This window comes from Lepidothrix coronata, unplaced genomic scaffold (genome assembly GCF_001604755.1).
Source record: "Lepidothrix coronata isolate B3197 unplaced genomic scaffold, Lepidothrix_coronata-1.0 Scaffold104, whole genome shotgun sequence".
Taxonomy (NCBI): domain Eukaryota; kingdom Metazoa; phylum Chordata; class Aves; order Passeriformes; family Pipridae; genus Lepidothrix; species Lepidothrix coronata.
This window is the reverse complement of record NW_016690284.1, coordinates 1,525,908-1,550,864: the sequence shown is the minus strand read 5'-3', so window position 1 is coordinate 1,550,864 and position 24,957 is coordinate 1,525,908. Positions and strand designations below refer to the sequence as shown.

Below are 24,957 nucleotides of genomic sequence, written 5' to 3'. Positions count from 1 at the left end.
ACATCTTTCTGAAAAGATGCCATAAAAGATAATTTCTTCTCTCTTTGTGCAGTTATGTTAGAACTAGACATGAGTGTGTTGATTAAATTAAGAATGATTCAGTAGTTAACCTGTGCTGTCCTGGAAATTGAAAGTGCTGTTCCTTGCTCTGTCATGGGCTTCCTGTGCTAATGCGGGAACAAATCGGTGTCATTTCGGTGGTGGTACAGGTTCTGTTATGGCTGTAAGTACTATTGTACTGTTCCTTGCAGTCGTGCCCTTGATATGCAGAGCAGCCTTGCTGCAGTGGACTTTCATCCAAAGACTCTGCATGCAGTGTCATACTGACAATATTCCTGGTGCTTAGCTGTTCATCTCTGTTCTCTTGTATCAGTGGATAGGCTCAAGGATTTGAGCTGACCTGTTTGACACTGAACTGAAATGTCTGGAGTGCTCATATCTCTCAGAAGGTTAAATAATTGCAAACATACATGCTAAAAGAGATTTTCAGATTCTGTTGGTCACTGATATAATTGATTGGAAGGACTGCAGTGTAACTAGTACATGTGTTTTTCTTACTGCTTACAGTTGAGTGTCACTGCTGAATAATTGTGGTCCTTATAATTTCAGATTATGTTTACTAATAATTTCAGAGTAAGTTTCCTATTTCCAGCTAAAATTGTCCTTAACTGTTGTTTAAATAATAAATTAGAAAAAAATATACTGTCTTTTTTATCTGCCAAAGCTATTTCTCTGTCAGTCTTCAGAAAACTTTTGTTTATGATTTATTGACAGATTTATGTGTTAGATTTATTTTTGTGATGATTTTAGTTGTTCTTTTCATTCGGAAGGTTAAAAAGCCTTTTTATTTGGGTGAATTATTTTGTAAGGCTAAATTTCCCACCTTTGACTTCAAAGACCAACAAAAATGTTTCAAATCCTGATCAAGGCTCTCACCCTATCACCTGCAGACATTCCTTCATGAAAACTTAGTAGTGTTTATAAATGCTAATGATATGTCTGTTAGCTTTTCTAAGAAAAGCAGGGACAAACATTTAGGATTAATACTTCTATCTTTAATTTTGAGAGTCATTGTAGCATGTTGTATTATGAAATAATTAATGCAATTGGTAACTTTTTGAGTTCATAATCATACAATCTTTTTGGTAGGAAAAGTCGTTCAAGATTGAGTTCAGCTACTAACACAAGTCCACCATTAAACCGTGTCTTTAAAGGCCACATCTACACACCTTTTAAATGTCTTCAAAGATAGTGACTCAGCTGCTTTCCTGGGCAGCCTGTTCCAATTCTTGACAACCCTTTCAATGATGAAATTTTTCTCAATATCCAATCTAAACCTCCCCTGGCACAACTTGAGACATTTTCCCTCTCTTTCTGAAGTATGGCTTAACTTTTATTGGAAGTCCACTGCTACTGTCATTAGCAATGGTCTGAATAAGTATCAAGAAAACTATTGATATCTTGTAAATTGTTTCATGCATTTTTATTGCTTAATAATGTCTTGAACCATACATGATCAAATTTTGGTAATTTAATTTTATCTGAATATCTGCTAGTCTGTTAGGGATAAGAAGACTTTTTATTGCCCTTCTAAAACAAAAAATTGATAGAAAACTATTTTGAAGGCAAAAAAGAAAGCAAATGTTCACTGTACTTTACCTTCCAATATATAATAATTTGCAATAAAAATTTACTGTTCCTGACGTATGTCTTGTTATTAGGAAGCTTTAATCCACTGCATATAGACCATCTACATTATCATCTGATTAGCAGAAAACATTTATAGATTTTTATCTTTGACGAGAAATAAAATGACAGATGGCCAAATGTGAGGTTTCCATTACTAGGGCTCTGATCAGCACTGAGGACTTGTTCTCCTGCCTCTTCTATCCCATCTCGTTTTCCCAACCTCTTTGTGTCTTCGTTCTTTGAGGTATTTTTCGCACTCAGCTCTGCTCACTGTACAGGTTTAAGTTTGTTCTTTGGGCATTTGTTGAGCAAATACTTCCTCCATGCTTTGGTGACCTGGTGGTGGCACCTTCGGAGTACAGGAATAAAATGTTCCCTGCACGCATCGCTGGTAGGCTCAAGGTCTGCCTTTGCAGGGATGTGCCTGCTCAGCTCGGAGTTTGAGAATATCCAGGAAATACATGTTCAGTGTATAGGTACGTTTCAAAATGAGGCAGTTAGGCCATTAGCCTAAATCATTACTGGCTCCGTCTGGGCTGTAAATATTCAAAGCCTGGAAACTTGGAGAAAATTTATAGTTTTGCAGGATTAGTTTGAATTCCTCTACTTGGAATTACAAAGAAGAAATTTTTACTCTAGGAACTGCCAAACCATGCAATACGAGGCAGAAAAGGCAATGAGCCTGTAGCTGTAATTTATTGTAACAAGCTCCGCGATCTACAATGGGATGATAAGGATAGTCTTACTTTTAATGTGCTAGAATGGGAGAGTTACTAAAATAGTGATTTATTGTTTCCATGTTGCAGGTTCATGAAAGCTTTAAGTTATGCTTCATTAGATAAAGAAGATTTATTAAGTCCTATTAACCAAAACACACTTCAGCGTTCCTCTTCTGTTCGCTCCATGGTTTCTAATGCTACCTATGGTAGCTCTGATGATTACATTGGCCTTGCTCTCCCGGTGGATATCAATGAAATATTTCAGGTATGTATGCATTAACTGATTTGGTTCGTATGCATTTTCGTACTGAAAGGTAGGTAGTCAACTGTTGCCTTTCCATCAGAATAGATTAAATCTAGAGAAATGAGCAAAAACGGATGTGATACTTTCAAGAAATGCATTTCGGAGAACAAGAGGTTTTCTTCAAACCCTGTTTACGCAAGGTCGCTAGTCTGGTTTGCATTATTAGGCAAATAATGAGACACACTATGTTAGAGGAATGTTAAACAATGGTGACATAAATACGCTGTCACAAAATTTTTATTTGACATCTGACTTTTTTACTAAAATTAGCATAGTCTGTGGACATTTGTTAATGCCTCTTTAGCCAACTAATTGATCATCGCAATGACCATTTATGGTCAACCATAAATTATGTGCATAATTATGTGCACACAGTTAATTCCCTGCTTACCTTGATCTTGAAATATATACCAATATTTTATTATTTAATCATCATAGTATTAAATTATATTGTCTTTACTTAACCTTAAAGATACATATTTTTAAGTTAGAACAGATTATTTTAAGTGTCTCAGCAATTGCTTTCCTCTTTCTGCTTGGTAGAAAACACATTCTGGTTTAACAAACTGATACATCACAGGGTTTAATATTCTGTTACTTAATTACCAAAACCAGGACATGGTCTATGTCAAAAGTAAATCAGTGGGCTTCCTTATGTTTACTTTACTTAGTTGTTGCCTTTCAGTTGTAAATCACGTTCTTACTAATCTTAACAAAAATACAAAACCAAGACCAAAGGCAAATTTTTCTGTAATACATGCTTCTATTTTCCCTTTGTGTAATGATTACTTTTTCTTTCTCCTTCACAGTCTTTGTGGCACATTTATGTTGCTAAATTTCTTCTCTCTTAAGTCTTTTTGTAGTTGAGACATGTCTCAACTCTGCATCCTACAGACAGCATGTTAGATGTCCTGGTTGTTTTTGCACTGGATTTCCAAGATCTCCAGTGCTGTAGAGTCATCATAGGCAAATTATTAATAGCCATTGTGGGTCACTGGTTTTCTTGCACCAGCCTATCACCACTGTTAGAACATTTACTAACTGGTCATAAACCTTACTTAATAAACATTCATTCGCAAATGTATATTTTTCTCATTTGGCTTTTCTTCAGTACTTGGGAGCTTATTCTTGATTTTCTTCTCTAATTATATCTTCTTCCTGAAGTAAAAAAATCAAAAACATTTTATTTCCTCATAAAATCTCTTTTTCCTTTGTGTTATGATTATCACCTGTGCTAATTTTAATTTTCATTTGAATATTCCAGGTAAAGGAAACTCCATATTTCCAGAAGAAAACTACACCTCCACTTGATGACCGTGGAGCTAGGGTCTTTGCACCTGATGCAGGAGGTACTGGTTTTGTTCCTTTCCTGCATGTTTCTGTTGTTTATTGGTACATTGAGTGGGTTGTTGATTTATTCGTTAATTTTTCATTAGAGAAAAGCTTATTTATTAGCTGTTAAGTTTTGAGAACTGCGTTCTGGAATCTGGATTGCAGGCCATGAATTCCCTGTTTTATTTAGTTTGAGATAATACAGTGTTGCATCCAATTTTGTTTCTGCTCTAATGAAGGGAGGAGGAAAGTCTGCTTATCTTCGATAATGTGAGCTAATGCTAATCAAAGACTGGTAGTGATATTGAATTAAAGGAAGTAACACTAGATAAAATATGAATGCCACATATTGAACTGTTACATTTTGATTTCCCTTTGATTAAACATGAGTTTATAGGAACCAGTAATGGTGTTCAGTGTTTATTTCAGAAAGTAAATTTTGTCTTTCTGTGACGTGTCCATCACAGTTGATCAGTGAAGGTGATGGGACATGGTACAAGAGAACTGCAAGTACTCGAATGTGTGACTTGTTCTGGAATGCAATTTCTTTTTACTCTAGAGAAATTTGTAGGGTCTCAGTATGTCTGTTAAAAAGAACAACTGAAAAAAGAAGCCTTGAAGCTGGTCCTCTAGTAGTATATTAGGATAACTGTTGTCCTGCCTCCTGGCTAGCTGGTGTTTCCTTACAACCACTTTGAGCATTCAAAAAGACACACTTTACTGATTTTTTTTCTTTTGTTTTGTTAGCATTGTATATAAAGCTGATTTTCCTGGAAGTGTTTTTCTGTAGTTTGCTAAGTTTAAGTGTAAAGTAACTCTTGTTCAAAATTGTATTTGTTTTTTCCACTCAGGAAAGAGCATGTCACTAAAGTGTCTTCTGTTTGTTTCTGCATTGTTGACTCTAGTTTCTTCCTGTCATGACCACTGAGTTACAGTTTTTTAAATAGCGTTTCTATGTGCATTAGTGCATGTGTAATTTAAACATCTGGTATATTTTATTAATCTTGTTGGACACTATGAAAATTGGTAATGTGTTTGGTGTTACATAGGTATTAGTAATGTTGATACTATGTCAGGATTTACCACTTACCATCTTTTACAGTATGTGTGTTTAGAGGTTAAACTCTGTCCTTTGCAATGTTATTTTATATCTGGTAAGTTGAGACTAAAATGTGATGTCTACTTCTCAAATGCTAACAATGTTGGGAGCTTAACCTCTCTCAAAAAAAATAATGTTACAGGTGTTCATGTGCACACGCCCCCCAGCCTTAAAAGGCTTAAAAGTGGAAATTGATTGAAATAGTGCAAGTTGCTTGGTTTTGTGGGTTTTTTTTAATAACTAATTCTTATCTACAGGTCTTCCATCAGGTGCAAGTGATGTTGTCAAAAGCCCTTTCCAGATGCTACGACAGCAGATCAGTCTCACAGAAATCATGAATACCAGCCGTTCAGACGCCTCTCAGTTTTTAGAAAGTACAGAGGATACTGGTCTGCAGGAGCACACAGATGAGAACTGTCTTTACTGTGTCTGCATTCAAATTCTGGGTTATCAGCCTAACACCAAAGTGAACTCTGCATATAGTCGTACAGGTTAGTGTTCCTTGTGGAGAAGTGTAGTAAAACCAAGTGAACCTGTTGGATTTTGTTCATCTTTAAAACTAAATAATCTGTAAGAGTTTTTGTGTAACTGACTATTGACCTTAAAATTAATTCTCTGATAAGCTCACTCTGCAACCAGTGGTATTACTGTGGTCATTTCCAGCTTTTCAGTTTTTAGTATTATTATGATTAGGTGCCTGCGTGTATTTTTAAAGTATTTCTGAGTGTATGTTAAAATATAAATCTTGAAACCTTATTTGGTACTTAGAATCCGTTTCCTAAAAATTGACACCTGCTGTCCAACTAATGAAAAATCTGACTTCAAGTCTGTATCCTAAAATACAATGAAGTAAGTCTGAGGAGTTGGTTGAAGTTGAGCTGTAATTTCTGGGATTTAGGCATCTTCCCTCATATTTTGAGTTTCGGATGAGACTCAGAATTATTTTTTGTAACGTCTTCTGCAGAGCTTGCATTTACATGCCTTTTTACAATGTCTGTGGAGAAAAGATAATCCAGTAATGGATGCTTAGTAGGAATCCTTACTGTTTGACATTAGTGTTAAACATTCAGCTAGTAGCACATGTTGGCAGGGGGCATGATACACAAAACATGAGGAATGGCTCAGAGAGCTGAGCTTGAGGTTGAGTTCAGAAGCAAGAAAGGATGGCAAATAAAATCCCAGCTGTAATTACAGGTGCAGCAGACCCAGGCTCTTGTCAGAGACTTTTCTGCAAACTGTGGTAATTGTATGAAAAAAAGTATGCATATGAAAGAGCATCTGTATTGTCATATAAAATGGAGCTTTATGTGTGAGCATTTTAGGCTTCCATCAGTGTCTAGAAGAGTTGACTATTTTCACTGGAGTATTTTAAGATTCTAAAAAAGCAATTTTTAAAGATTTCAAGTATGATTTTTTCAAAATACAACATCTACTTTCCAGCTGGGCATAGTAATTAGTGCATCAGTGTCTTGCATGTTTACCATTGTTGAAAAATAGCAAAAGCATGTGAACTGAAGAAAAGTGTGAATAACAAAGATGCAACATTTTGTTTATGTCAGATTTTTCAGACATTCCATATACTGACTGGTGTGGGCAGACCATTCACAATCACTTAGACGTCCATTCCTCCAAATTCTCTGGAATTTCAGGCTGTAGTGATGCAGTATCCCATGGTTCGGCTAGCAGCACCAAGAGTACAGAACTTGTCTTAGGTAAGTTTGAAAGCCTTATGATTATTAGAGACTGTAACTCTTGAAGTATGTTTTAGGTATTGTGGAAAAATTATATTTCGCTTATATACACTGCAACTGATTAATGCTCATTATTAAACAAAAACTGAACAAATCTGGATAAAAACATCTCCGGGTGGGAGAACGTAGTTCTAGACTCTTCTTTTGCTATAAGCATTTCTACAGGCTATTCAGTAGCTCTGTGTCTGACGTTACAAGCAAATTGATTGCCTTTTTTCTTAACTGATGTTAATTTAAAAAAAACGTTTAAAAATGACTGAATTTCTGTAAAGAGAAAGACATTTCTTTTTTATACTTGCGTATTACATTTTGACTTATCATTTCTTACGAAGTAGCTGGTTGCTGAATTCTTCAGTATCTGAGAGAAACTCATCCAGTTTGCAACATGATTTAGTGATAGAGAGAGCACTGTGACTTTATCTTAGAGGATATTCCAGTTACAAAGTTTTCAAATATTTGAAAAGGTTTTAAACTGTTTAAATTCCTGAAAATAGTATTTAATTTTAGTAGAAATATTTTTGATCACTCAGAATAATATGTAAATATGTATGTGCATGTATGTGTATGGAGTGCTAAAACAGACTTTCGTGGCATAATATTAGCACAATCAAAGACAATTTTGTTTAAATTCCATACTGTTTAATTTGTTTTTCCAGGAGTAAAATCAATCCCAGATGATACTCCAGTGTGCAGAATACTTCTGCGGAAAGAGGTCCTACGTTTGGTAATCAATTTGAGTAGTTCAGTAGGAACTAAAGGCCATGAAACTGGACTTTTGACGTAAGTTCAACACATTCCAGATGTTTTAGCAACATTTAGTCATCTGTATTCTCTAAGATCTGAGGGACAATGAATAATTTAACTTCTCAAAAAATTGTCAAGGAGATATGATTTACTGTCATGTAAAAGCTAAACAAATAATTTTAGCATTTTTGCTCTGTGTTTAATATTGTACTCTTCACCAGACTTTTTAAAATCAGTGTCTTTAAAAAGGAAACTAAGTTTTTTTATTTATGCTGAATAATAAATAAGCACAATAACAAACTGAAAGTAACTTCTTGAGAAACACAACTCTGCTTTAGGCAAGAGTACAACTACTGAAATTAGTTTATTTTAAAAAATGTTATAACCTATAGGTTTCTGGACTAGTGACATTGGAAACTGGCAAATGCTAAAAGAAGAGTTCTACTTTGTTAATGATGATAATCTAATTGAAAAGTTTCTTTTAAAATATTATGGAAATCTGCTCAAGACTTATAAATTTTGTTTATTCTGTTGTCCAGAATTAAGGAGAAGTACCCCCAAGCATTTGATGACATTTGCCTTTACTCTGAGGTGTCCTACTTGTTAGCACATTGTACATTTCGACTTCCATCCCGAAGATTCATTCAGGAGCTGTTTCAAGATGTTCAGTTCTTGCAAGTAAGTGGAGGGTTCACGTGCACTGAATGTACCAAAATATGCTAGCTCGGTGCAGGTTTCATGTTCTGAGTAAAAAATGCTTTCAGAGAGGTATGTCCTAAAGGAAACCAAAGTCTCTAACTATTAATACTTCCATCTTTTTCTTTTAGATGCATGAAGAAGCAGAGGCTATTTTAGCAACACCAACAAAACAGCCTGTAATCGATGCATCAGCCGAATCCTGACCTCTGCCCAAGCAGTGCATTTCATGCAGACTTTCTGAAATCCTCACACAACCTACGACTGACTGGACAAAAAAGGCTTGGAGCACCATCTTCTAGACTGTTCCAGAAGCTACTGGTACCTGAAGACTGAACTGAAAACATTTGCTTCCTCAACCAATTACTGCCACAGTGATTTGAGCCCTTTGGGGATTTATTAAACATTACATAGTTTTAATAATAGTAATTACCAGTATATGCAAGAGCCAAGCACTGAACGCCTCCACAAGTTTTCATTTCATTTTCTACCATACATTAAGAAGAAAAAGGACAACTTGCAGAGACATTATTAATTGACTTATGATTCTGTTCCAGAGAAGCAGAACGATGCCTTGCTTTTTAAACCCTGAATACCAGGAATCAGAGAGATGGGAGTGCATTCCACTGCCAGCAATGGGGAGCCATGCTGTAGTTGTGGGCACTAGGGGATTAATATTAGCCCTTCTCTGTTGGTTTTTGTACTGTTTATAACACTATGAACATGGGGATTTTTAACTTCAGACAGAAAGAAATGCCTCTGTGAATATGAGGTTTCATTAAGTTATTTTAATATTGCTATAGTTGTAAGACATTTTATTAGCAGTTTCTTCAATTTCATTACATTTATGTACATGTATCTTGCCTGAACCAGTTAAGGATTTTCACTACAATTTGATTTTCAAAAAACCAAATAATTTAAATCTAAAATGCTGAAATGAGATTGTTTTCCCTGAATATTATGCATGTGTTTGCAGTTTCTACACTCATGCTCATATAATACAAATGTGGGTCTTACTCTTAACTACAATTGTTTAAAAAGCATGATTTGTATCAGATAAGCAAATATTGTATGAACTAAACTTGAAGACATTTAATCATTATAGCTTTTGTGAGGAGACATAACATGAGTGTTTTCCAAGTTCCATGGAAACAACTTTTTATAAAAACAAAGGTTTATTTGAATTTTCAATGGATTAGTGATCAAGTGTCTGATAGTACTAATAATTGTAGTGAAAAGCCTTAAGTAACAAATTTTGGAGCAGCCGTACTTATAATTTTGTACTGGTATTTAAGACTTGTTGCAAAAGTTAAATGATACAGTGACTGATAATGACTGAAGTAGTTGCCTCAATCATGTTACTAGTTAGGTTTCTAAACTAATAAGTGCAAGCTTAAAAGGAAAAAAAAAAGAATCCCTGTCACTTTTGTCATGAATCTAAAGATTCAGAAGCCTTTATACAAAGGTAGTATAAATATATGCAAATGTGTATATATAGTAGCATGGCCACCTTTGTTAGAATGCCTGTAATAGAAGGGATTACCCTTTGATTTTGATATAGGTGAATAATTCAGCTGGACTGTACTGAGTAGAACGTATTTTTATCCATTCACTTCTACCATTTTTTATAATTGTCAGATTAATACTTAACTGAAACTTATCCTGATGCTCATAACTCTGTTCTTACTAGCTATGCTACTGGAGATTTCAAGAAGTAGTCCTGTGAACGGTAACACATGATTCCTAGTGAAACATAGAATTTATTTCTTCTTATTGGAAATTTCACCATGCCATATAAGCACCGCTTTGCAGCTATCTTCACTGAGTTCTTGTGTGCGCTGCATACCATCAGGTTCCGGTAAAGCAAATTGTAAGTTGCTGCTCATAGTCAAATTTAGTTCCTAAGATTATCTTTTCATGAGTTCCCACTGAAAGAAGGAGCAAAAAGAAACTGATTCAACTCTTCTGTGGTCGTTGACACAAATGATACATCTATGTGTCAAGACATGTTTGAAATGTTCTGAAAACAGACCACACCAGTAACTATTGGACTTATGGTCATAAGAAGTAAATGCTTCTGTAAAACCAAAATGTCAATCACAGTAGACCAAATAGTGGTATAAACTCCAAAGGAAAATAATGTAGTTTTCCCACAAATGGGGATAGCGTATGTTATACAGTAGTTTCAAACACTACCTCAGTTAGGCTAGAGTAGAAGAGATTTGTTTTAATAACTAAATGGGGTTACATCAAACAACTCCATGTTATTTTTCTGCAGTTAAAGCAAAATAAACAAGTTTTATCACCTGTATTTAAATAAAACACCTCTGTTCATTTGTTAAGTTTAACCCATAGCACTTAATGTAGAAAGGCCTCTGATTATAAAAAGGTAAGCAAACCTACTTTTGATAGAATTTCCATCCTGAAATGCTTATGCATTCTGAAGTACTTGCTTGCTTGTGTGGGGATCCATGACAACAGAAACTTGACATAAATAATTATGGCTGCAAATTCAGTTATAAAGCGTGATTTTTCTTCTGAAAATGTATGAGTGTCAGTAATTTCAACAAGTATGCATCAAGGATGTAAAGTCTGTACTGTACATAACATACAACATTTCTAGAAAATTAATTTACATACTGACATTAAGCTCATTGATGTTTCTGTTTAATTGGCAAATGAAGGGGATACTGTTATTGAAGGAAATTTATATTGGCCTAGTTATAAACTGTGAATTTCTAAATCTGTATATCTCTTTTTTTCAAATACTGTTTTCAAAGTTCTTGTTTTGGGATTTCGTTTGGTTCATTTTAAAGCTTCAAAATTAAAGTGTAGTAAGCAATGATTGTGCTTGTATTAGCCCTAATAAAGAATCTCTTCCACTTCTCCTAGGGAAGCTGACAGACCAGCCACTTTTATATTTCCAGTCTGAATGATACTGTTGAATAAATGGCAAAGTGTGTAATGTTCACCTACACTATATACCAATGCAGTTGGGTTGCTGTGGCAAAGAAAACTTTCCCACATGCTCATACGCAGCTCAGAGACAGAAGCCGTTGTGGGAAGGAGAGGCTGCTTGTGAAACCAGTCACATTTAGTCTACTGCATTAGCTGTCCAACTTACTTTGTTGGCTTTTACAGTCAGTGGAAAGGGGCAGCCCTTTGCAAAGGGCAGTGAACTGGTGGGGCCCCCAGGTACCTCCCCGAGGGCCTCTTTCTCTCCAAGGAGGGAAGGAGGACATAGCTGGGTGCTGAGAGTCTCTTTTTGTAGAGAGAGACCTTTTCAGCTCTCTGAAATTCAGACATGCAGCATGCTCCCAGCTGTTGCAGACATCAGTTGGAGCTGGAGATGGTCAGGCTTTGAAGTGGTGAACCTGTATGTGGGGCCCCTGGCATATTGTGCTTCAATCAAGTTGCTTTTCCTCATCTGACCATTCTTATTTGACTGACATCTGACATACCTACCCAAAATGTGCTCTCATTGCAGGGTGGTTATGTTTTTTCCCAAGTGGAGTTCTAAACGATTTGGATTCAGTAGTTTAAGGTGCAGTGGCTCAGCACGCTGACGTAAGCTGCCGTTATAAAGCACCAGTGAGAATCCTGCTTGGCTCTTTGTCGTCTTATTTTGAAACATACATAGTGATCTTGAATGCGATTTAATTTGCAGTGAGACTGAAAACAAAACCGTAGCACCTTTACTATGTGCCTGAAGAGTAAGGTAGCTATTCGAGAAACAGAGAATAATCAAAGCCTAGTGAGAGTTGGAAGAGTTGTTGCTGCTTCGTAGTTGTGTCCTGGTCATGGTATTTGGCTTTTTGGGCTGCAGGAAGCTGGTGTTTCCCTGTAAGGGAACATAAGCTCCAGTTTAGCAATGGCAGTGGAAGGCTTGTTTGTTGCCAGTCTCTGGAACATCTCCCTGGTTCTGCTCACCTCCCAGCAGGGCGGCACACAAGCCTTGTTACTCTGAGCTTTACTGGAGCCAGTTGAAAGCAGGTCCAATAACTACTTTTTTTTTAGTAGTTAAAAAAAAAAGCTATTAGAACACTTATATTATTATGTGCTTATTAAAGATATACTTGGTGAGAGTAAAACCTGAACTGTAAAAGAACTTCGGGGACATGCTAGAAACCATGTTTGTATTTTTCTAGAGGGCCCCCATCTCCTTGGTTTTAGTTTTAAATCCTCGTGGTGGTTCCGTAGATAGTTTTGTTTTCAACGGATTTATATTCATTAAAGAATGCGGAGTTTCTTTGGGCTATTTTTGTAGCATAGATGGACAGCAATGCCACAGCATGCAGAAATTGCACATTTTGAGTTGCTTTGTAAAATACACTATTTTATTTGAGAAATGTGATTTATGCCAAAAAATGTAACATACCATTTTGCCACTGAATAGAGTGTCTCAGCACAAGATGCAATGTCTTAAGGGGATAAAAGGCAGACAATTTTTAGTTTTAATTGAAAAATTGTTCCAGTACTGGGCTGTCAGCATCCCTAAAACTTCATTACAAGAGATTATCTAAATTAATCATTCTGATCTGAGGAAAGGGATCAAGGAAAATCTCAATACTTATTCTCCCTGTCCTGTGTGGTCTTTTTTTTATTTAGTAATACGCTGCTACATATTTGGAGGTTCTAGTGTTTTAGGTCACTGAACAGACATTGAAATCTGATTTATATTGTATACCTGTAACATAGAAAGAAAAAGTATTTATATATTTTACGTAAGAATATTGCATTGAGCTGTGTATAATTTAAACAGAGGCTTGTCCCAAAATGGTATTGCCCATCTTGATTTTCTTCGTGTTTTTCTTTTTTCTTTTTCTTTTTTTGTATACTGTGTACAGTTCATGTCAATGAGCATTAAAGGCCTCCTGAAGCGTAGTCTTATCAAAGGGATGCGTTGTTAATAAAATGTACTTAAACTTCTAATAGTTGTTCTGGTCTCTTATGTACCTCTCAGCACTAGAAATGGGTTGGAATTTTATTTACATTTGTAAGTTACTAATCAACTAGAATGACCAGAAGCTTTCTAAATAAACTTTTTTGTCAAAAATATATTTTATATTAATGCTTTGTAAGATACAAAAATAGAGACTCTTTAATAGTTTGCACACCATTTTTATTTTAAAACTTTATCATGCTGATACTGAGAATACTTTTCCATTATGTGATGGTTTAAGTATTAGCATTTCAACAACAGCTGTGAGAGTTGAATTATCAAAAAAAAAAAGAGGATTACACTTTTGAACTCATTCAACCATTAATGCAAGACAGATGTCTTAGTATATAAAAATTATACATGCTTCCCCAGCCATGCAAAAATACTTTCCTAATCTTCAGTTCTGGCACACAGACTGCACTTTCTGACTGGCACAGGGGCATTATCCTCCCTGGAATCCTCTGTTTGTGCGCTTTTATGCACAGGTGGTTTCACAAAGCACCACCCATCGGGGCCAGGAACCAAAAGGGTTTACAGGGAAAGAGCAGTTGGCTTCTCCTTAGCTCACCCAGCAGTTCTGGTACCCAGTCAAGTGTTTCATTGTGTCCAGATAATGAAATTTCAGCAGCGCAGTATCTCCCTAGGAAAGACCAAGGGAGCTGAGAGGTGAACAGGTTAATGTGTCTCACCCCACCATCAGGAAGGCACAACTGGCTGAACCCACACACACACTCACACTCCTCCATTCACTTCCTGGGCAGAATTGCTGCAGCCAAGCCCCAGAGACAGCAGCTTTTTCAAAATAGGGATTTGTGCTTTGTTGCAGCTGACCCCTCTGACACAAGGAATTGCAGCAATGCCAAATTTTAACATGTTTAGTGGGATGTTGACTGACTTGTCAGAATTCCTTAGCTACATAACTCTTGATTTCAAACCTTTTTGAATAAACAGGCCTTTTTCTGAAATGCACAGTTCAGAAGTTTAATATCAATAGTGACAGAACAGCTCCCTTCTGTTTATTGGCCTTTTCTCCAGCAGCAAAACTTTTAAACTACACAAGTACGTAAAATGTGATGAAACACTTTGGAGAAGGAAATGTTCCAAGCTGTAATGATACTGTGGTATCAAGGTTTCAAATGCACTGTAACCCAGAGGTAAAGGGAAGAAAAGTTTCTCTGGGATGTTTCCATTGAACAGCATCAGCCTCCTCCCTTACCTCCCTGTTCTCTTGTCAAACTGCCCTTCAGCAAAATGTGCCCAGCCACATTTCCTTACTCCACTGGCTGAAGGCTGACAGGAAGGACTCTGCTGTAATTTTTCTTTACTTGTCAAATCAGTCTGTGTGCCATCTGTACACACACAGCACAGTGTGCGTGGACTGGACACCTGACCCCAGCTGGCCATCCCTGTGTTTGTACCTTTGTCTGTACCTCGCCTTTTCCTGCCTGAAAACCTCTCCTTCTTTGCAGTGAGTGCTTGTCTCAACTATAGGCTAAGGTCTTACTGGTTTTCCTGTTGCAACATAGCTTGTGGACATTACAACAGTATCTGTAATCAACAGTGTAAAAACTAGATGTGGTTCAGTATCAGAACTCACTTGTGTCTGCAGCTGCTTTAGTTCCTAGGAAGTGTGATTAGCTAGCTAGTTAAACATAGGGAAGACAAGTGACTGCATTTTAGCGAACTAACTGAAGATCAAATTGTCAGAGACCTTCCATTTTTTTCACCTTTGATAACCGCTTATTCCATGCTCCTAAGCTGAAACCATGTGACACATTCCAAACAGCACCATAAGGATGAAAAACTAAAGGGTTCCTTGTGCACTGAGGAGGTTAATCTAATGAGACTTTCAGTACAGTTCCAACTATACTGCATCATTACAAATTTATGATTTTTTGAAATCAAAGTGAAAGGCCAAGTTCACTGCTGCCTACTGTAGGGATTCTGAATGTTAAAATAATTTCATTAATGGTTAGTTTTTGTTTGGTTTGGTCTGGGGTTTTGGGGGGGGGTTGGTTTTTTTTGTTTGGTTTGGTTTTGGTTTTTGTTTTGTTTTGTTTTTTAACACATGCAAAAGCAGTGTTGGGAGATCTAGCTGATGCAGCCTGAATATGACATTCTTCACAAATGGGATACATACACCTATGCATCTGACTACCCTGTTTCCTTACATGGTTGGTGGTTTGGGGTTTGCTATGGAAGTACAGGAGTTAATGCCAAAAGAAGTTCAGTTCATGTGCAAAAGCAGAGAGACAGTGCATGGTACCATCTCTGCAAACAGCTTTCCTGCTGCAAAAAGAACTTCCCACCTAGCTCCCCACATTTCTTTAGTGTATAGTTTAGACAATTTTACAGGGTCATTCTTCCAAACAGAGAAGGCAGAAGTGTGATGAGCCCCAGTGACAAGAAATGGAAGCAGGGGCTTGTACTATAAAAATACGTTTTTTGTGCTCTTTCACCCAACAAGTGCCATTAGGACGCAGGTGCAGTGAAAGCATGGCAATTACTGGATTTTGGTGCTCTGGGCAGCTCTCCTAGAGAAAGTCAAAGTTCCTTCAAATCTTCTAGTAATGTGCCACACTGTATGCAGGTAACCTTTCCATGATGATTCCTTACATCAGTTAAGAGACAGAAAATAAAACCCACCCCTCACTATCACTGGGCTGGGTAATGCTCCATGCCCAGCAGCACAGCACCCCTGGCTGGGGTGGCCAGAGCATGTAGTAGCGTACTGCAAGTGAAATAAATTCCTTGAGCACAACAACCTATCCCCTTGTTTAACTTGCTCCTGTATGAATAAATTTATCTCTGTCAAATACAGCAGTTCTCTGCATCAGGCTATGACAGACTGCTGTGATCTAGCTTTCTATGCAATACAGGCCACAAAACAGCCTATAAATCTTATATAATCCCCATAAACTTGTAATGAAACCATAACACACATTGTTCCTGTGTGCAAGCCAGTACTGAAAACTAGTCAAAGTAGGGCAGTTGAGTTTGTGAGAGCCCTAATCAAAAGAAGTTCTCATCTATATTGTGTAATCATACACTGGATGGACTGAATGGAGGAGAGTACATCAAAGCCTTCTCCCCAGGCAGTGCACATCTCTCTGTGAGATATATCTCAAACCATTCTTTCTGCCAGCTGTTTCTCTGGTTGCTGAGGCTGTGTCCTCATTAAAAACATCAATATAGCAGTGTGGCTGGTATAGCCCTACTACCAGCTCTGTCTCGTTCACTTCCAGTGTCTCCGGTGTTTGATAGGGATCAGATTCAACATCAAGATGAGAAAAATAAGCAAAATTTTCAAACCAATTATGAGTTTGAGAGATAGGTGTGGGTGGAAGGTCTCTCTCTACATTTTCCTTAGGGTAAATCCAGGACGAATTGTGACCATCAGTCTTGTCTTCTGTTGGTATTGAACACAACTTGCTCCATGGATGTAATTTCTGGGCTTCAGCCTTATTGTCCATAGCCAGCATGTCAGGAATGCAGTCATTTATTTTTAGCACTTTCTCAGAACCAATCTACAAGAGAACCATTCAACAAAAAATGAAAAAAGTCCAGAGTAAAGAAAAGGGAGTGATCACTTCAAGGATTTCTAATATTGTCTTACAAATATTTTTTTGATTTGGACTTTTCAAATAAATGAGAATTTGAAGGAAAACCTATGGAGAGAATGTTCAGTGGAAGTGGTATTTTATGTCGAATCTATCAGACCATTTATTTAGAGAATTCTTTTTTTTAAGTAAATTCATTACAACTGTATTTGAAGAAGGAACCATGCCCCTCTACTATGAAGACTTTGCCAGGTTTTTGATGCGGGCTGGTTTTAGTCTTAACCAGAAGCAACTGGAAGACAGCGGCATGGGCTGATAGGTGTACTGAATCCTGGAGGCCTCTGGCCAATCCTCTCCTCCCAGCCAGACCTGGCAGTGCCTGGCAGAACCGCCTGTGTTCTCCCAGGGGCCAGCAAGTGCATGGCTCTGCAGTGCCCTACTGCAGATGGGTGTGGGGCAGGAGGAGAGGCCGGACACAGCTCATAGACTGGCACATGGGGGCAGGAGGAGCGGGCAGGCACAGCTCACAGGCTGAGATGTGGGGCAGGAGGAGCAGGCACAGCTCATAGGCTGCAGTGAAGTGCAGTATTGTCTGGTCTGCTGCATTCAGTGTGAGGGCTTGAACAGCAGTAGTGGAGGAATCATCTACTGTATCAAAAGATTTCATTTATTCTCCAATTATGCACTGGCTTTTTGCAGTAACAGACTGTAGAATATAAGCTGGTCCCTGCAGAGTCACATGAATGCCAAAAAAGAAAATTCTTCACTAAAGAGTATTATTAAACTATGTTAATGTTTTTATAATGGTTAAATGAAGTCAACACAAAAATTAAAAATAAGTTAATTTTTAAATTTAATCAACAGAAAAAGAATATTTTTTGAAACTTTGATTTTGAAATCAAAGAATGGACAAATTAAACACACTAGATTTTCAGTGATCTTACCTTAAACTCTTTGAATGACAGCACTTTGCTCTTATTAGGACTAGGTATTGCAGGACAGCAGCACTCCTTCACCCTGGAAATAGGAGAACAAAACAAAACATATTTTTGTTCTCTTATAAAAGCACATTCTACCAGCAGAAGCCACACATAGATGTGTACAGACACAGCAGCAGAAGATGAGTGTCTCAGAAATGCCACAAGCCAAATACAACATCCACACAGTTTGACAGCCAAAGGAAGAAATGAATGAGACCTTACAGCAGGCTGGAAGCAACAAGCTGCAGCAGTGGGTTGTGAATTAGGTTAGTTACATTCTCTGTCTACAACAGAAAAATGCTTTATAATTTACCACTTCTTCTTCCAGTGGCATATAGCTGCTACTAGGGTTGGAACTATCACGAGCAGGAATAGGAAGTACAGCATGTTATCTGTGAAAGAAAAATACTTTTAAATTTTGCTTTTAATTCCTCAGATGTTAAAATCAATACAGCCTTTCTCGGGCAAAAATAACATCAAGCCCATGTGGGATACCTGCCACTAACTCAGCAGTAGAACTGTGTGGTCCATGGTTGAATTATTATTAGACTGCTTTTTATTTGCTCTCATATTGGCATCTTTACTGTGAGAGGAAATTTCCAAAACCTAAGGCAATGATAACTTCACTTACGTATTGTTTTAGGTTTTCTCTCGGATCTCTAAAGAAGACAGATTTTACTGTAAGAAGTGAACAGAACATCTGTACTTCCATTTTGGATTGACTATAGCAAGAGAGACACTACACTAGTGTTCAAATCTTCTATGATTTATGTGGATACAAGGATCTCAGTATTTCCTCCTAGCTAGAAGACACAGCCTCGAGCTACACTGTTCACTAACACTTGAGTCTGTAAGTGGGCTGAGGGGGAACACTAGTTAGTGCCAGCTCTCCCTCTGCCCTGTGGCAGAGAGTTCGTGTGTTCCTACCACACACCACAGCAGGGAATGGGCACACGTTACGTTCTCCTTTTATCTCTTTTTTTGGGTCAGTTAAGCCCGCATTTTTATTCTCTGCATGGCTGTACAAATGTCTTGCTGGCTAATGGGAGCTGGAACATGGAACACAGAGGGATGCAGAGGCAGGACTGTGCCTGTGAGGTACCATGGGGGTTTAGACACTGTTCTGCTAGTTAGCCTAAAGCATGAAGTCTCCTTGCATAAGGCAATGCCTCCCCCTTTCCTATCCCTCCCCCTCACCTCCAACCCCAAGAAGTTTCTCAAAACCAGGCATCTCCAATTTGGATCATAAATTTCACAACCATGACTGCTGACTGGTATTTTCAAGGGAAAAGAATTACAGCCAAGGGATTTCCTCTTCCGCTGTGGTGATCAAATGTGCCCACTTAGCAAAACACAGTGCTTAGACCAATAAACCTTCCATATCGGTTTATGAAGTAGTTAACTTGGCAATGGATTTAAGGACTGATGAGAGTAAGAAGTTCCAAGAATCCATACAGAAATTACCTGTTTGCACACAAATCTGTAGTTTCCGTTTATTAGAAAACCAGTTAAATCCAAATACAATTCTTCAGTGAGCTCTAACAAACAGGACTCACTAGGCATGCAAGTGTGCATATATTAAGCTATTTCCCAGAAAGATATAAGACTTAAATAAGGATATAAATTAATTTCATTCTAAATTTTTTTTAAAAAACCCTATCTACTTTAAATTATCAAAATGCCATGTCGGTACACACATGTGATTTCTCAGTTGGATTCTTTCTTAAGTGCACTTTGCATTGAATTACATGTTTTTCCTTGAGAAAGGGAGATTATTATTAATAATCTCATGAAAATTTTAAATAATCCCATCCTTCTGCTAGAAGACATTTTCCACAGCCAGTACTCACAGTTATATGGTGTGTCTATGTATATAAAGTTATCAATGGGAGTCTCTCCTCCACCTGTATATGCTTTAACCCCGAGTTTGTATTTTGTGTTTGACATCAGGTGTTCCACAGTGTATCTCTTTTCTTCTGGATTTTCAATTGTGTATTTACATAGCTCTGAATTATCTAAAATGAAACATAAGATAGAATCATGAAATCACAAAATCAACAGTCTGGGTTGGAAGGGACCCTAAAGATCATCTGATTCCATCCCCCTCCGCCATGGACAGGGACACCTCCCATTACACTGTGTTACTGAAAACCACATCCAGCCTGGCCTTGAACACTTCCAGGGATGGAGCATCCACAACTTTTCTGGGCAATCTGTTCCAGTGCTTCATTACCCTTATGGTAAAGAATTTCCTCCTAATATCTAATCTAAATCAATTTTTTTCAGTTTAAAACTATTACCCCTTGTCCTGTCACCAGGCCCTGGTAAAAAGTCCTTCTCCGTCTTTATCATAAGCCCCTTTTAGATATTGAAAGGTTGCAGTAAGTTCTCTTCAAAATGTTACAGACCCGCTTATGCATGGCCACTGAAATAAAGAAAACATTTGTAACCTGCCTTCTTTGTAACTTGCACACTTTCTTACGAGAAGGATGATGCATCCTGACTCACTGCCACAGGGCTGAACTCACATCCCTTCTAGCTGGACTGTCCAGCATTGCCCATCCTCTCACAGACACCCAATAACTTGTTGTCAAAGGCTGCAACTGTTTATTTTCATTTCCTTTCACTAGAGCTTTTAACATAGTAATTTGAGTTTTGCCATTTCCTTTTTTTTTTTTCTGCCAGAATTCTGTAGCCCTTAAGCTTAGGTCAAGTTCTTTGAAGATAATCGAAAGCAAGAAACTTCTGCCTGAAAAAAGAAACGCTCTTTAACCTCTCTTGTGCAACTCCCAGACCCCAGGGAGAAATGGGTTAGCTTATTTCTCCAGTCACACCCCTTGTCTGCTAGTTCTGACAAACAGGGAAGCAGAAAAATCTTTGATTTAAACTTTTTAAAGTCTAACTGGGATTACTTACAGAATTATGGTACTTCTATAGTTAGTTTAGTTCTGACAGGAACTCCTACATAAGCTTCCCTCAGTTCAAAATATGCTTTTCAGTTTGGTACTAGTCTAATCAGCAGAAGGATCATGGGACATGACCCACATGGAATAAGAGGCAAAAAAAAAGATATCCTTTAACATGATGGAAACATCTGAAAATCATAATGGATCAAAGTCATCTGGAGCAGTTTTGCATGTGGAACAGGAAGGTCAGATATAAAAGTTTAAATGTGGCTTTGTGCCACTTCACAGCTCACTTCAGCTGAAGGAACTCCACTGTAGAAAACAGACATGAATACTGTCACTGGAAAAGAATTTAAATGGGGAATTTACGCAGTGCTCCAATTCTGAAGGAAATAAATTGCATCCCATCTGTTTCTAAAATAGCCCAAATCCTAGTAAGACTAACATGCTTCCTATGACTCTTATCCAAGCAAACCACAAATGTTTTTTGAAATTCATCCAGAACTCCCATAACAAGAGGCAGAAACTTACATCCTCCTACAGTACCAAAGGAATGTTTTCTGGAGCTAAAAAGGAGCTACAGACAACAGGACAGGGGCTGTAAATCTCTATAAAGCCAGAGTCCACTTCTGCCTGTCAGCACCTCAAGCACAGAGGGGAATCAAAAGCAGCAAGTGTTGAAATCTGTAGATGGCCAAATTAGCCAACTTGACTGCCCAATATGAACCTTCTAAGATGCTGCAGTATGAGCAACCTGTATCAACGAAGCAACTTCCTACATTGCAGAGCTCAGTTACCTGGAAGAATGTGCTTTTTTGATCCTTTTAAACTGCAATTCTCTTGTATAGGTGACACATAGACATGGTAGCCTCTCACAAAACCAGGCTGTGACTCATTTGTGAGGTAAGAATCCCAAGACAGTGTTACTGCATTGAAAGTCAGTTCAACTTTGTCCACAACAGGGTCAAGAAGAGGAGCTAGAAGAAAGGAAATTCAAGTTAAACTCGCAATTATTCTTCAAGGATGTTTATATTTGCACTTGAAAAATCTACACTCCCATATGGTGTTTATGTTTATATCTTACTTGTATTTAAAATTTGAACAAGGCCAAAGTGCTCTACAAACACTGTCAACTTCACAGAGCCTTCATGCATCCTCATTATACACAAAGTAGTGACTGATAATCACAGTTTTGTTTAGGTCTTCTAATACACATGGACTCTACCTGGTCACTGTACTAGCCAAATATCCTCTATGGAGGGCCTGCATGTTGATATACAACTGATGATATAGAAAGAACATAGAAAATAAAATTTTATGTAGCTGTAGTGGGAAGAAGCAATTCTTCTAGTTGTGACAGGTCAATTTAGCAAATACACAAACCCTAAATATGTTGCCAACTTACGTAGCTCTCTGAGATAACCAGTCTTTTTTTCCAGTAAGGAGGCTCTATTAGCGACAGATCCATAGATGTGGAAGTTGTATCTCACCCCCGGAACAAAGGCAGCTAGAAAATAGTCAAACTGATTACAAAAATAGGTTATGGTTTGTATTTCGGTGTTGCTTTTGCTGAGCTGCCTTCTCCATGTGCTATTGTGCTATTAAAGCAACTGAAGGAGACAGAGGGTAAGCCAACTCATGGTATGCATACTGTAAATTAACAAATTTATTCTGTCCGAAAGAGATAATGGGGGAGGGGTTTATATTTTTTTTTTTTGTTGCCATACAGTATTCAAGGTGACTGCACAATAGACTCTGAAAGAGCAAGATAATTTCATTTCACATTTCTGGCGCAGGAAAAGGTCATGTTTTGACTTTTTAATGCAGATGCATATCCATGCATCAGGATTCCACATTATCCTCAGTGACATCCACTCCCATTCACATCAACCATGTGCAAACCATGAAGAATTGGACAGTCCTTTTCCCATGTGTTACCACACTCCACTAAGAGTGCATATTCCCACATGTTTGTGTGAATTGCAGTGCAGTTCCTTTATTGCATATTGAAGTGTATTCAGTAAAATTTTGTTCAAATATGTTTCATTCCAAAATTAACTCTCAGTTTGAGAGACTCCAGAAAGGCTAAATTCTTGCAGCTGTGGAAGTAATCCAGAAAGGATTTACATCTATTGGCCACCACTGGGATAAAAAACCATGCAACTGATCCTAAGCAAAGACTGGTGCTGAGCCACATAATTTGTGGCACACTGACAGCAGTAAACCACTGTGGGTGTTAAACTGCCTGCGTCTAAACTTCTGATCCACGTTACAGTTAAGGCAGAGCTCCATTTTGCATCTCTTCTGCTCAAAGATTTTTAACTCCTTCATTAACCTCACCATCCTCCTTCAAGATGCTACGACAACCCACTCAGAAAAGGTTTTTTCTAAAATATTGTGCTGACTTCCAAGGCTTAATGGTGCTGGCACATTTGTGGTGTCTAATTAATTTGGTAGGCAAAAAAATGATGCCTCTGAAGAATTACACCTGCACTGCACAGACTTCGATATTCCACATGATTTGCTTCCTAAATTCAATTAATGCCCATAGCGTGAAGAAGTGCTACACAGACATCAGAACGAAAAGTTGTTTGGCTTTCACCTGAGTTAATCACAGCACTGGAAATGTTGGGCCCAAATCTCTTCCACTGCAAATCACAAGGCCGCAACTTTGGAAAGTTACACCACTCGATAATGTAACTGTCATATATATATCTGGGCTTCCAGGAAATAAAAATGCCATCATCTGTACCATTAACCTGTTCTTCCTTAAGCTCTTCAGTACCTAGAATGAACAAAACAAATATCTATTACTTTCATGAATGAAACTTCAGATTCATAAATGACGATCAATATAGTTTCTATGCTAAATTGTGAAAAACAATAATAAAAGAGTTGCATTCCCTCACTACGCGACATATGGGCTCTTTCACATGTTGAAAGCTGATCTCTCTGTATGCTAAAGGCTGATAGCTCAGAACCCATCCAGTAAGTTACTACATATTCATAAAAAAACCCCTCAGCTGCAGAAATGTAGAGTCAGAGAGCTACAAGAGGCTGATCACACACAGAGTTCCCTGCAAGGCACTGGCTGCACCTTCAAGGCATCTGCCACAGGTCTGAGGCCCTAGTTTTAGGCCAAATGTGTTTTGTTCTGTGGGCACTGTGAGCTTAAGCTTAACACACATACAAGTATCACCCCATAGGTGAAAGTACAGTAATAATTTCCAAACAGCACTGATGTGAGTTAAAGGCCAGGTTAATTTATTGCCCAAGATGATAAATTATGACTTCACTTAAAATAGGTAGAAACAAAATTATCATAATGGAAATGTAACTGAAAGTACTCTTACTGTTATCTGTAGCTCTAGAGATGACCAGTACTGAAGGAAGTGAAAAATTAACATCATTCATTGCCATGATGCTGATTTTATAGGAATGGTTATCAATGAAAATCCTGGTGCTATTGTAGACTGATGACAAGGAGATGCTTTCAGGCCTGGAGCCATCTTCTATTTTTTCCCAAGTTACTTCATATGAAATACTTCTTCCATTTGCTCGAAAACCTGGTGTTTGCTGGGAAAAAAAGTTACAAAGGAAGAGAACAATAACTTCGTAAATTTTGCTGAAAAACTATGAAAGGAGCATTTAGAACTTTAAATAACTAACCGGGTGTATTATTTCTGTAAAAATATAAACCTTTTTTTCCATACACGCATACGCATACTGGCTGAAATGGAAGAAATCTCAGTAATTATATTTGTCATATTTTAATACTTACAAGAACAGAATTATGTCTGAAATGCCAGGACAGCACACCAGCTACATATGTTCTGAGATACATTATATATAAAATCTGCCTTAGATTTATAAAAGACATTTTATACTGAACTGCTATTAAGTACAAACAAACTTACTAAAGTTTATGGGAAAAACTTCCAATCCCTTTATAAAGGGTTTTGTTACTATTTCTGTAGTGATGTCTCACCTTCCAGAACAAGGTCACATTCCTTCCCCCTAGAACTGGTGTAATTTCTCTCCACATGTCCAGTTTCCCTGACGGAGCTGCAATAAACATAGCAAAATAAAAAAAAAAAGATGCTCTAGATCCAGAAAGAATAGATAGTTTAATTGCTTCCTTCCACTCAAAGAAATTCCACTCCCAACAGCGCTTCTTCCCCATCACTGCCAGGTCTTGCCCAAACGTTATTCTTTAATATCTTTTCCCTTCGTTC

The 24,957-nt window shown here is 37.6% G+C and overlaps 2 protein-coding genes across 4 annotated transcripts in view; one reads left to right on the top strand and one right to left on the bottom strand.

The window, feature by feature from the left end:
- Window positions 1–13,266, top strand: part of RICTOR (RPTOR independent companion of MTOR complex 2) — a 75,370-nt gene extending 62,104 nt beyond the window's left edge. Inside the window, exons 32-38 of the mRNA XM_017823623.1 lie at window positions 2,496–2,673; window positions 3,977–4,061; window positions 5,401–5,634; window positions 6,703–6,855; window positions 7,551–7,674; window positions 8,178–8,316; window positions 8,466–13,266. Coding sequence (XP_017679112.1) covers window positions 2,496–2,673; window positions 3,977–4,061; window positions 5,401–5,634; window positions 6,703–6,855; window positions 7,551–7,674; window positions 8,178–8,316; window positions 8,466–8,540 — 988 coding nt within the window. The 3' untranslated portion in view covers window positions 8,541–13,266. The remainder of the gene's footprint in view (window positions 1–2,495; window positions 2,674–3,976; window positions 4,062–5,400; window positions 5,635–6,702; window positions 6,856–7,550; window positions 7,675–8,177; window positions 8,317–8,465) is intronic.
- Window positions 13,267–13,439: 173 nt separating this feature from the next.
- Window positions 13,440–24,957, bottom strand: part of LOC108501584 (oncostatin-M-specific receptor subunit beta-like) — a 29,248-nt gene continuing 17,730 nt past the window's right edge. For all 3 annotated transcript variants that reach the window (XM_017823624.1, XM_017823625.1, XM_017823626.1), the window contains 9 exons: window positions 24,711–24,787; window positions 24,076–24,298; window positions 23,325–23,507; window positions 22,128–22,229; window positions 21,520–21,699; window positions 19,667–19,831; window positions 18,130–18,208; window positions 17,781–17,853; window positions 13,440–16,803 (listed from right to left, as the gene is read on the bottom strand). In XM_017823624.1, the coding sequence (XP_017679113.1) occupies window positions 16,354–16,803; window positions 17,781–17,853; window positions 18,130–18,208; window positions 19,667–19,831; window positions 21,520–21,699; window positions 22,128–22,229; window positions 23,325–23,507; window positions 24,076–24,298; window positions 24,711–24,787 (1,532 nt within the window). In that variant the 3' untranslated portion in view covers window positions 13,440–16,353. The remainder of the gene's footprint in view (window positions 16,804–17,780; window positions 17,854–18,129; window positions 18,209–19,666; window positions 19,832–21,519; window positions 21,700–22,127; window positions 22,230–23,324; window positions 23,508–24,075; window positions 24,299–24,710; window positions 24,788–24,957) is intronic.